This window comes from Chionomys nivalis, chromosome 12 (assembly GCF_950005125.1).
Source record: "Chionomys nivalis chromosome 12, mChiNiv1.1, whole genome shotgun sequence".
In the NCBI taxonomy this organism is placed as follows: Eukaryota; Metazoa; Chordata; class Mammalia; order Rodentia; family Cricetidae; genus Chionomys; species Chionomys nivalis.
The window spans coordinates 1,072,567-1,084,783 of NC_080097.1; the positions used below are offsets into that span (position 1 = coordinate 1,072,567).

General features: G+C 38.6%; 1 protein-coding gene across 9 annotated transcripts in view; it reads left to right on the forward strand.

Annotated features, from left to right (window-relative positions):
* LOC130884855 (fibroblast growth factor 14) overlaps window positions 1–12,217 on the forward strand; it is a 989,760-nt gene that overhangs the window by 739,191 nt on the left and 238,352 nt on the right. For all 9 annotated transcript variants that reach the window (XM_057786110.1, XM_057786112.1, XM_057786113.1 and 6 more), the window contains one exon: window positions 9,626–9,772. In XM_057786110.1, coding sequence (XP_057642093.1) covers window positions 9,626–9,772 — 147 coding nt within the window. The remainder of the gene's footprint in view (window positions 1–9,625; window positions 9,773–12,217) is intronic.

The following is a 12,217-nucleotide window of genomic DNA, read 5'->3' on the forward strand; positions in this document are numbered from 1 at the left end:
AGAGGGAACAAACATACAGGAGGAGAGATAAAAGACACAAATCACATATCAATATATACTCACAGATCACAGTCCTCTGCTCCAACAGGGAACAATGAAATCCCACAGCAGGAAGAGAGGGCAACCCTGCCTACTTTGGCATTTATAGTATAAAAGGTCACACCTAAGTGGGCGGGTAACTTAAAGGCTACTGGCTGTAGGAATTCCTACAGCAGGGTTAGGCGGTGAATTTTCTAGGCATGCTTCACAAGTCTTCTCTCATCTGAGAGTATAGAGCCATTCTGAGAATCTGCTTTCCATCTCCTGCCCAGGGGTCTTGGGGTAGAGCTAGCAGTAAGCTGTAGAATAGTGAAAGAAGCACTGGGTCAGGGGCAGGGTAAGCGCACAGTGGGAGAGTCTTTCTTTTAATTAATCAGCTACTCTGCCTTTAAATCAACTGTGCTATCTATTGCATCAGGAACATGTAGCAATCAAGTATTCTGGGAAGAAGAAGACTAAGTATTTTTTTTTCCAATGCTAAATCCATACCATTCACCAATGCTTGGAGTTCTGCTTTTGCTTATTTTCTTGTCAATATAATTATGTAGCAAGAATAAAGGAACAGCGTTTGTAAGCAATGATGACTGTTCTCCCAAAGGCATTAAGGTTAGCTTTGGAGTTAGCAGCTAGAGGGGTGTTATTAAACATTTATTCCCTAAAATTTTCTGCTCAAACTGTAGCAGAGCTACAGAAAAACTCACCAACAGCACAGTTAAGTGGTGTGTGCGGGAATAAGCTAGGCAAACATTTCACTTGGACTCAGGAGGACTGCAGAATTTGTGTGTATCTGTAAAATCAAAGTGTGGTTCACCTAATGAAGATTTAAAAAAATCAGTGACTGCTGCCTTCTTTAAGCATTCTTATATAAAATAGGCACTATGAATTTACCAAACTGTTGTTTGTTTAAACCTTTCCTTTTAATTAGTAAATCTTGGCTGGGCAGTGGTGGCACACACCTTTAATGCCAACACTTTAGGAGGCAGAGACAGGCAGATCTCTGTGAGTTAGAGGACAGCCTAGTCTATAGAGTGAGTTCCAGGACAGGGTCCAAAAGCTATAGAGAAACCCTGTCTCAAAAAAAGAAAGAAGAAGAAGAAAAAGGAAATCTTTCAGTTATAACAGATCACACATAAACCCTAAGAAAATGCTTTTGATTTAAATAAGTAATTAGGGTAAGGGATTGCAGCAGACAAAGAGATGGATAAAAGACTTGAAGTAGCTGGGAAAGACTGGAGGATGAGAAATAATGGCACCTTTGGCCAGTTAGAGTGAGCTTGTGAGGGCAAGGACAAAAGAAAATGCAGGGGTAACAGAACTCATAGTTCTCCATGAAATATGAATTTAAATGAAGCAGGTGATCACTAAATTCCAAGTGTCTTTATTGTTCTCTGCTATGCATTCAGCATAGACTGTAATTCCTGGCACAGAGTGAATACAAAGAATTTGCAGTGTGAATGGAGAGTGAATAAGTGAGTGAAGGAATAACAGAGAAATAAGATAAGCCAAAATTCTGTGAGCCCTAAAAGTGTTTCTATCACAAGTTTTTAGTTCAGACAACTAAGGAATGCTAAGAGTGAGAGAAATTGTCTTCTCTGCGGAAGATTAATGCTGTGGGATAATACCTTGTACCCTGTAAAGATGTGTCACTTGTATTGATTTAATAAAATGCTGATTGGCCAGTATCCAGGCAGGAATTATAAGCGGGGCAACCAGACTAGGAGAATTCTGGTAAGAGAAGAGTCAGTCACCAGCCAGACAGAGAGGAAGCAAGATGAGAATGCCTCACTGAGTAAGGTACCAAGTCATGTGTCTAAATATAGATAAGAATTATGAGTTAATTTAAGTTGTAAGAGCAAGTTAATAATAAGTCTGAGCTAATAGGTCAGCCAATTTATAATTAATGTAAGTCTCTGTGTGTTTTGTTTGGGGTTGAAGGCTGTGAGACCGTGAAGGACAGAAATTTCCATCTACAGAATATACCAGTTGGTTAGCCAGTACCAAATTGTCAGCCCTGAAACCATACATACAAGTAACATGATATAGGCTGAACAGGTTATATTTAGGAATATGTATGTATATACATACACACATATAACAACAATGAATAAAGATGCTATGAATATGAAAGAGAGCAAAGAATGGCATATGAGTGGATTTGGAGAGAGGAAAGGGAAGGAGGAAATGATGTAATTATAATCTTAAAGGTAAAAGGAGTAATAAAAATAAAACAAAAAGAATAATCCATGAACATGGGCAATCTTTCCATTTATTGCTGTTGTCTTCAATTTTTTTTAACCAATGTTTAATGTAGAGGTTCTAAATCTTCTTGACTAAATTATCCCTCATTTTATTGTAGTTATTGAAAAAGAAATTATTTTGACTGATTGCTGTATACATACAGCAAAGCTACTTAATTTCTTGTTGATTTATTTTGCATCCTGTATCTTTGGAATTCATTTAATAAATGAGTTCTAATGAGCTTTTTGTGTCTTCATTAGAATTTTCTGTATAGGGCATCATAACAACTGCGAAGAGCGACCATGTACATTCCTCCTTTCTGGTTTGGATGCATTTTCTTTCTTTGTCCAGCACTCCCAATACTTTGCTTAATGTCAGTTTGGTGAGTGGGCATGCTTGTCTCCTATCAGAGAAAGCATTAAGCTTTTACTCATTCAGCATGATGTCAGGTGTGGGTTTGTCACATGAGAACTTCTTTATGAAAAGTACATTTCTTCCATACCTAATTTTAGAGCTTTCACCATGAAAGGAAGTTAATTACTGTTAACTATTTTACATCTACTATAATGATCTGATCATGGGGTTTTTATTTTCTTAAATAAAGGAGAAGACATAATAAAATGCCTATCCAGGGGCTTGGACTGTAGCTAAATGGTAGAGCCCTTGCCAAACCTGTGAGAGAGAGGATGTGGGTGTGATCCCTGGCACCACAAACAAACAAACAAACAAAATAAATAAATAAACAAATAGAAGGAATCGCATATTTGAGATACTATGACTTGAAAGGGAATTAGTGACAGTAATTAAATGAATGAAGACTTTGTAGATACACAGAATAAAGAAATAAGAAAAGACAATACTGTGGCTGGAGAGATAGCTCAGCAGTTAGGAGCACTGGCTGCTCTTCCAGAGGGCCCAGGTTTAAATGGGTTACAAACATCTGTATCTCTAGTCCCAGGAAATCTAACACTGTCTCCTGTCTTCTAGGGGCACCGGGTATGCAAGTGCTATATACAATACGTGCAGGTAAAACATACATACAAATTAAATTAAAATAAGCAAATATTTAAAAAATACAGCATTATTGAGGTGTAACATAAATCTGTGTGGTCCTTCTAGCTACATGTTGTTAGGACCTGGAGCATTTAGGGTGGTAGGATTTGGAGCATAAGCAGCAAGAGCGAAACAGAGAGATATTCCACCACTGTCAGTCCTATCAAGTTGAACTATGTTGTTGCCCTGTATCTGAAAAACAGCATAGGCACATGACATGATGGTAGTGTTACACTAGCTAAGGGCAATGCTCACCGAAAGCATTAAGTGTGGCAATAGGGATGGGCAGAGGAAGACAGTCTTGAAAACCATGATTCAGAAGACAGATCTCAAGGTCCATGTCCAACAGCTCCAAGAATGAAAAATGAACCACACCTCACAGTTAAAAACAAAACTGAATAATTTCATTTCAATTTTGGCAAGAGGGTAGAAACCAAATCAGCAAAGTATATGCCTATTACTTCCACGAATTACCTGGACTTTGACTATTTAATGAAAACAAGGAAGCAGAATATGTTTTGTTTCTGAGTTTCTGTTAGCTACTTCTGAATAAAAGATTTATCCAGCAGTATTTTGTAACTATGAAGCCTCTCCTAATATTGAATTATCTAAATATCAACTTCTAATAAGTGTGAAAAAGCTTTTGAAAGCCATATTTTTCAAACCTAGTACACTGCCTTGTCAAGGACACTTTGAAAACAAAAAGGATATATTGGCTTATTGGTGCATAATACTGATAAGGAACAAATACACAGAAGCAATTTTCATCAAAATAGAAAGCTCACCTTGGATACTTAAATATCAGGGGAATAATAGTCTTCTGTGCTCTGTGATGTTGACTGAACATGAACAAAGGTGTCAAGCCATACCTAATGCAAAGGAAAATTGCTATGGCCAACTTCCCTAAATTAATCTGAGATCCACTGTACATTTATGACTTGGATTTATTTTATTGCTTGAATATTTTTTATTGGAAATAGATTTTTTTTACATAACATATCCTGATCATGGTTTCCCCTCCCTCTACTCCTCCCAGTTCCTCTCCACCTTCACCCACCCCACCCCCAATTCATATCCATCCTTTTCTATCTCTAATTAGAAAACAAACAGGCATCTGAGGTATAATAATAACAATCTCTTTTTAAAGGAAAAGCCCTGACACAGCATTATGTGACAAGGAACATCCAAAGATACCATTGAGTTTGTTCTCTGTTGGCCATCTACTACTGGGCATGCAGTCTACCTTTAAGAGTAATTTGTTTCCCAAGGAGACTCCCTGGAAAGAAATAAACTTTTATTTACAAATGGTTATCAATTGAAGATTTCTTCTGAGTTAGGGATGAGGCATATGTCTACTTCTCTTTTCAGCTCTAGAACTCCATCTGGTACAGTCCTGTGCTGGCTCTGTGCATGCTGTCTTAGTATCTGTGGGTTTATATATGCACAGACCATGATAACTTATTTCTTGAATATTTTATATACTGCTCAATATTATTAAAGGAGTTAAACTTCCAGTGATTCTGGACCTGCTTGATAAGTTTTAATGTATGTGTGGATTCTTTGGAGTTTAGACAGATCATTTAATGAGCACTGTCAGACTTGGTACCATGTTGGCAGCAGCTGAAGGGAACATCAGTGAGAGTGACAGACAGCTGGTGTCATTCAATTATAGTCTAACTGTTTTGATGCATCAAATATAGCCAACTGGATACTTAAAAATAAATTATGTATATTTCTGTAGATAAATCAGTCAAAAGTCACTTTTTCTTCAGGTAGCATATTGGTAATAAAAGGTAAATGGAATTCACATGTCCATCAATCTCCCCTGTCTCTGTGGGAAAGTGATAAGGGCTGGGTTTCTAAAATTTTTTGTCTAATCTTTGAATACCATTGTGGATGGATCGACTCTCTTCCTCTTTTGTCTTTTTAAAGGATTTCAAAAATATTTTGTAACATTCTCCAGATAAGTAGAAGCCTGTCATTTAAGAAATGTCTCAAATTAGGGCTACCAGATGTGTCCCCCAACCCCACAGTAAATCAGAGAACAAGTATCATTTAAATATTGTGCATACATTTACATTGACTGTCAAGAGTGTTATTTATAAACAGGTTGGGGGGCGGTACCACAAGGGACAGTGGCAGTGGTGGGTCACTCAAGGCCTCTGCAGTCTCTCTTGGCAGGTGGGAAACCATGGCAGGTGAGAGACAGACAGATATGCCATACAGAGAGAGTTTGGGTATAGAGTTTATTTAGTGGGTTATGGAGGGGAAGGAAAGGGGAATAGGGGGAGGGAAGAATCAGAGGAGGGAATTGGGATGGCAGATTATTTGTGGGCATTTATCCTCACACCTTCATAACTTGCAGGTACACATTTTAATAAGTTGTATTTGTATATTTTAAAATATGTTTTATTTAGAACACATAAAGAAGTTATACTGAAATTTGTTTATATAAAGATATTGTCCTTCTAAATTGACAAAACCTCTCAGCTATCAAACTGCATCAGAGATCTTTGAGAAGGATAAATTTTCCTTAAGGGGTTATTGATTTTAAAAATGACAGAGAACTTACTCAGTTGACTACCCAGAGCCACTCCTCAGGGTCCTCCATGTCCACTGAGGGCAAGGGCATCAGGACTTTATTTGCCTTCTGTTGTTAGAAGCAGGGCCTGCCAGACTCCAGAAGATCCTGTGTGTTAGTAAATCTGTAGGAAGATAAGCCTTCCTTGACCTGAGCAGCTAGGCTGTTGATTTTAGTGATTCTGTCCATTGTCTGGAGATCTTCAGTTTAGATGAAAGGCAGTTTTTCCAAGTGGTTAGCACTTTTATTTGATGAAGCAAACTGCAAAAAGATGTTGCTTTGCACCACCTGTCTTCTGTCTTCTTTGGAGGAAATGGAGTGCTGTTGCTAGGAGCCAACCTGTCTCTTTTTGTTATGAAAAGGCTTTTAATAATTAAACATTTAAATGCCATATTCCCCAGATCTCTGAGCAATTGAGAGCTGTTTATCAGGTGTAGATAAGGGGCCCTGAGGCCGAGAAAGGGCAGTCATATGAGAGGCACTAGGTCCAAAGGGACCAGTCTTACCAATTGTCCCAGCAGACTGACAGAAAGTTGGGAAGTGGGCTGGTAGAAGGTACAGGTTTAGGATTTTTGCCCGCAGCACAGCAGTGATAGAAAGCACAGCAGTGATAGAAACAGGGGTCCGTGAATGGAAGAGAGACAGATTCTGCAGCTGTGGTGGGAGGCAGCATGGTGATGGGGGTTGGGGGATGGCAGTACAGAGTGCCTGTTAACACCGCCAAGCCAGGAACTGGAGCTAAACCCATGAGGTAGAGCAGGGCCCAGCAGTGATGGGACAGTAGGCTGCATTGCCAATAACAATCACTGGTAGAATATAAGCTGATAATAGACAGCTATGTAGCTTGATATCTGAGGTCGGGTGGGAACAGTCTCCATGAGTAAGGTGAGAAGATCCAGAGAGAGAACTCCAGTGTCCTACAAGTTCAGCATGGACCGCAGCTCAAGCTAAACTTTGGGTCGTCACTCAAAGTCCATGAACTGTGAGAATGGGTGGGCACAAAACCAAACCCCTACATCATCATGTGGCGTCAGAGGCCCTAGTGAGGTGCTTTAAGCCCAATGGGCAAGTGGTTGACCAGCACTGGGCTATTTTTACATAGAGGAACCACTGCTGAGCAATTGCATACTCATGGAGGCATGGCCAGATATGTGGGAGGGACCTACTATTTGATGTTGGGTGTAGAATTCCAGAGAATTTAAGTTGGAAGAGATCATATAGAAGAAAATTTAGAATATTACAGTATCCCTAGCAGTCTTCAGCTGCAAGGGATAGCCTGCCGAGTTCACAGCACCAATGTTATTATCTATAAACAGGTGGTGGGGAACCAGTATTACGAGGGGCAGTGGTTCCACGAGGGGCAGCAGCAGGTCACCCAAGGCTTCAACAAGTCCCCTTAGTGGGTGGGAGACCGCAGTTAGTGAGAGACAGTCAGATATGCCATGCAGAGAGAGTTTGGGTATAGAGTTTATTTAGTGGGTTATGGAGCGGAAAGGGAAAAGGGAAGAGGGGAAGGGGAAATGAAGGGGAGATGTGGGGATAGAGGCAGTAGTTACCTCTTCAAAAGAGGGACAGAAAGTGAGAGAGCAGGCTGGAGAGGAGGCGGGAGATTTGCTTACCTTGTCAGAAGAGGGGATTGAGAGTGGGCTAGGCTTTTCTCTTATAGGGACAGGTTACCCAGGTTGTCAACAGACCAGGCAAACAGATTATAACAAAGAGTCCCTAACTCCAATTATGTAAAATAAAATTAATTAGTGAAGCCTACAGAAAAGCTCATATTTAAATTCTGTGTTCAAAGTAACAACAGTTTGGAAATACATGGCACACTTTAGAGATAAAGTAGTTTGATTTTCTCTGGGAATAGGAAGGTTAGGAAAAGTCAGCTACTCAGATGGATTGAAGCTCATATGGCAAAAAGCACACAGATGTGGACACTGAAACACAGAGAATCATATTCAAAGTTTCTGAACTGTACTTTATTTTCTTTCCCAGTGAAAATTGCAAGTGCATATAGTTACACTCCTCACAAACACATTTTTGTTCCTCTTCTATCTAAGGGGAGCTAAATGTTACTCACTGTCCTTGATGAATTTTCTTGGAGCAGCTTGGAGCACCAGGGAGGAGAGGGGGTGAGTTGGTTTTCCTGGTATTGAAATGGCTACATTTTCCTGACTGGCAAGTCCCATTACTGTCTCCTTGCCTGAAGAGTGCTGTCTTTTGTCATCTGCCTCACTTGTCCTCCTAAGAATGCTAAGCACACCCAGGGCCAGCTCTCAACACTTGTGGCTTTGTAATCATGAACTTGTTTCCAATCTCGTTTGCTTAGACAGCGTTAGTCAAGTTGTCACCTATCTCAAGCCTAGAGTTTCTTTTGCATACTCAAAACCATAAGGCATTTCTTTGGTAAACTCTATGACTCCAGTACTTGAGAGACAGAGGCAACAGGATCAGGATCATTGATTCTTTGAGGACAACTTTGTTTACATAGAAAGTTCTAAATAGGCAGGGCTGTGTACTAAGACATAATCTTTAACAAAAACTTAAAAAGCAGCAACTAAGAAACAAACAGAAAGGTGTTTTTCCTGGCAAGTCAATTTCAAGGGTAAATAAAATGTCACTACTAACTGCACTAAGCAATCCTTGTCCAAAACTCATCACATGTATTTTTCTCTTTAAGACTCAATACCATCTGATCTTTTTTCCTTGTTTAAGTCTAGAATGTGTTCACATCTTACTGTGTGTCCATATTTGTAAAATGTTGAACCCAATGTGCTGATTATACTGTAAACAATTTTACAAAGAAGTGAAGACACAGAAGCAGGTGGTCACACTTTCAAATCAGCCAGATCTACATGAGTTCAAGGCAAGCCAGATCTATAGAGTGAGACCCTGTCTGAAAAACCACAAACAGATAAACAAGGCTTGGTATAGTGTTTATCAACGGGGCATGTGACTTTGGACTGAAGGGTGGTCAGGGAACTGTGTGTTGACAATGCTTAAATCATGCTACAATTGCTTGTCGTTTGATGTATAGTAGGCCCTTCTTCAACAGCTGCTAACTTTAGAAAGTAGCAGTGATGTCCACAGGGAGGAGGCATATATAATAGGATGTAGATAATGTGCAATTGTGGAAGCAGGTGGCAATCCAACATCTCATCTTCAAGTGCAGTTGTTGAAGAATTGACTTTAGAAGTCAATTTAGATACTTTAGATGGCCACTGATTAAAAAATAAAAACAGCTTCCAACTGTGGAATTTCTCTCCCTATTGTCTGTGGCCTTCACCCTTTCTTAGAAGGACAAAATGGAGAAATCATATTGGGATTATGGTTGGAACAGGAAAAGCATGCGAATGGCATATTAAAATGATAGAAGAAATCTCTCTTGTCATGGCCATGATAGCAGCTCCACAAAGCAAAGAATTTTCTAGTAATTTGTGTTTCCTATGAGACAACTAAGTTTGTTCCAACTGTTTTACACCAGTTGTCACTAAACCGTTCTTGAAATTCTTAAGGTAATTTTTTTTTGTACTGGAAAGAGAAAATTGGATTTTATCAATATAGATTTTATTTCATTCTTTTTCTGTGCCTATATATATATATATGTGCACATATATGATTTATCAGAGCATAACTCATGCATGAAGGACTCAATGCTTTTGATGGGAAAGGAGGTAGGTTAAGTGGCTAATAAAGCTTTCCTTTTCCTTTCCCCAGACTCTGGTCTTGTACTTGCCTCCCAAAACTAACTTCAGCATGCTCAAAAGGAAGCAAAGCTCCAGGGTGGAAGCCCAGCCAGTTACTGACTTTGGTCCTGATGAATCTCTATCAGACAACGCTGACATACTCTGGATTAATAAGCCAGTAAGTTATTTCATTAATAAATTCAAAACTTATGTACCTTTAGCTTTGAACTATGGTTGAGCTGCAGTGGAAAGTGAATGTGTCTTGGAGTCTGGTGGTTGAGTTGGGAATGATTCAAATTGAAAGGATGAGGTGTTGCTTTGTGTTTCTCACATAGGAAGATACAGTGTAAGACGTCTGTAATCTGCCTTCTGGTCCCCTTCCTGCTCTGCATACACTGTTGTCAAATTACACAGTGTAGAGATAATTCCACCCCCAGTCTGACCCAAGATGAGCTACTATTCTTACCCACATGCTTTCTGTATCATGTTCAATAGTAATTTACTTAAGTGGAGAAAGTTGCAAAATATGGTCCATTTCTGAATAGTCTTTACTTTGATTCAAACATGTGCCTAGTATTTCACAAGTTCATGCATGTTGAACATGAAAGGAAGACCTATCATGCCATGCATCACTGCATATTAGAGGGTATAACGGTTGGGACTGAACCTGGAAGCTCACTCTTAAATCCGGGGAATTCAGCTCCATACAGTAGAGTAGGAGTGACTTCCTTCTTAAACTTGTAGTTATAAGTGCTGAAGCAGAACAAATTGACAACGAAACAAACTGACCTGGGGGTCTCACAGTGCTTGCTCTGCTCCTATGCAGGACAAAGATAGTCAGGCTGATTTCCTCCTGAGCTTCACTAGCCTGCCCCTGGAAGACTTCCACAGCCCGCTCACCAGTCTTTGTATGTTGCACTCTCTGGTGATATCATCCTCCTGCTTTATAATTATTGAAACATCCCTGGAACTCCCACTGTAAATTAAAATGTGTTGGGATTTCATCAGCAGTTCTGTGTGAGCAGGCTCTCTCTTGGCTAGTGACCACCCCTTTCCCGTGTCTTTACATCACCCACTGGAACCCTCTGCCATCCTGTACTGTCTAGTTATCAGAACTGATATCTTTTACTCATACACTCTGGCCTTCAGGGTTCCATCTCATTTCTTTTTATAAGGTAAAACCTCCTTATTCATTAGGGCCATCTAGATTTTTACATCCTCCTCATTTGCCACTTCCTCAAATGGAGAGAATGAACTTCTCTTCACTTATCTAATTTTAGATTTCTCTATAAATATTAGCGAACATGTATACACACACACAGATATTTGTTCCTCTGTTCTGTACCCACTATTGACCAGAGTGAAAATATTTTAACAAACTTGCATCTGTAATGACCATGTATGTATTTTTCCTTCTTGTTCTTTCAGAAAGAGATCAGTACAACATGATTTTACATAACTAAAATGATTTAAAATATACCAGAGAATATATGTAAGCTGTACATAAACTTTACCCATTGGTGGAAAGTTCCCAGGTCCCCTCATAGTTGAACATCTGCTGTCAGAATAGATATTGAGGGGCAACTGCATATGCCATGTATAATATCTTGCTTACTCTACTACAAATTGGTTATGTATTGATTATGCTATTTGTATGTCCCTGAGACCAGCATTTCTAGAGGCATACTTGGTCTTCTATTCATATTTGGAGAAGTAAACTGAATAGAAAATAAACTTCTCACTAACATTCTTTTCATGTCTAGTTCATCCAAAACTGTCTAAAACGTTGAGAGATAGAATTATAGGTATAACCCCAGAGTCACTAACTGAAATTACTAATGATTAATTATAAGTCTTTAAGCTCAAAGCCAATTTGTTGTAAAATAGCTCACCTTTCAAAACACCTGGTAATTAGGTTATTTATTGGAGTAGTCTAGATAGGGTTGAATTTACATTCTAACATTTATTGAAGGATTTTTCAAATTTCATGTTTGAAAACTTCAGTACATCAACCCTTAAAATACATTGAAATATATGTGTCTTCTGTGATATAGAATTGCTGGAATTGTATTTTTATGTAATATTGTTATACTTGGGAAAATACTAAATTCTACTCATCATTGTACAAGTATCTGAGTCTTCTCAGAGTTCTGTAAGTCATTCTTCATTTTCGGCTAAAGGCTTACTGGTTTATGGAGCCACATGATAAAATTAGCAAATTAACATAATCACACACTCACATACACACACAGATATACACATAAGTATATCTAAGATATTAGTCAGTAAATAACATTTAAATTATGTTTGAAAATTATGCACCGAGTAATTCAGTAGAAATATTAATTCCATGAGGTTAATATGTAGATACAATTAACCCTTTTCATCCAAGTCATTAATTTTTTAATGAAAGTGTATATGTGAGTACATTAAATATAAACAAATTTGTTTTTACATCTTTCTTCATATTTTAGGCTTATTTTTAGGGTTAATTAAAATCTCTAGACAGTATATCAATGTGTGTCTGGAATTACACAGAAATTTAATTTTAAAAGATTGTAGGCTAAATATGTTCAAAATGTTGTCTTGGAAAAACAGATACCTTCACTCATTATCTTTTTTC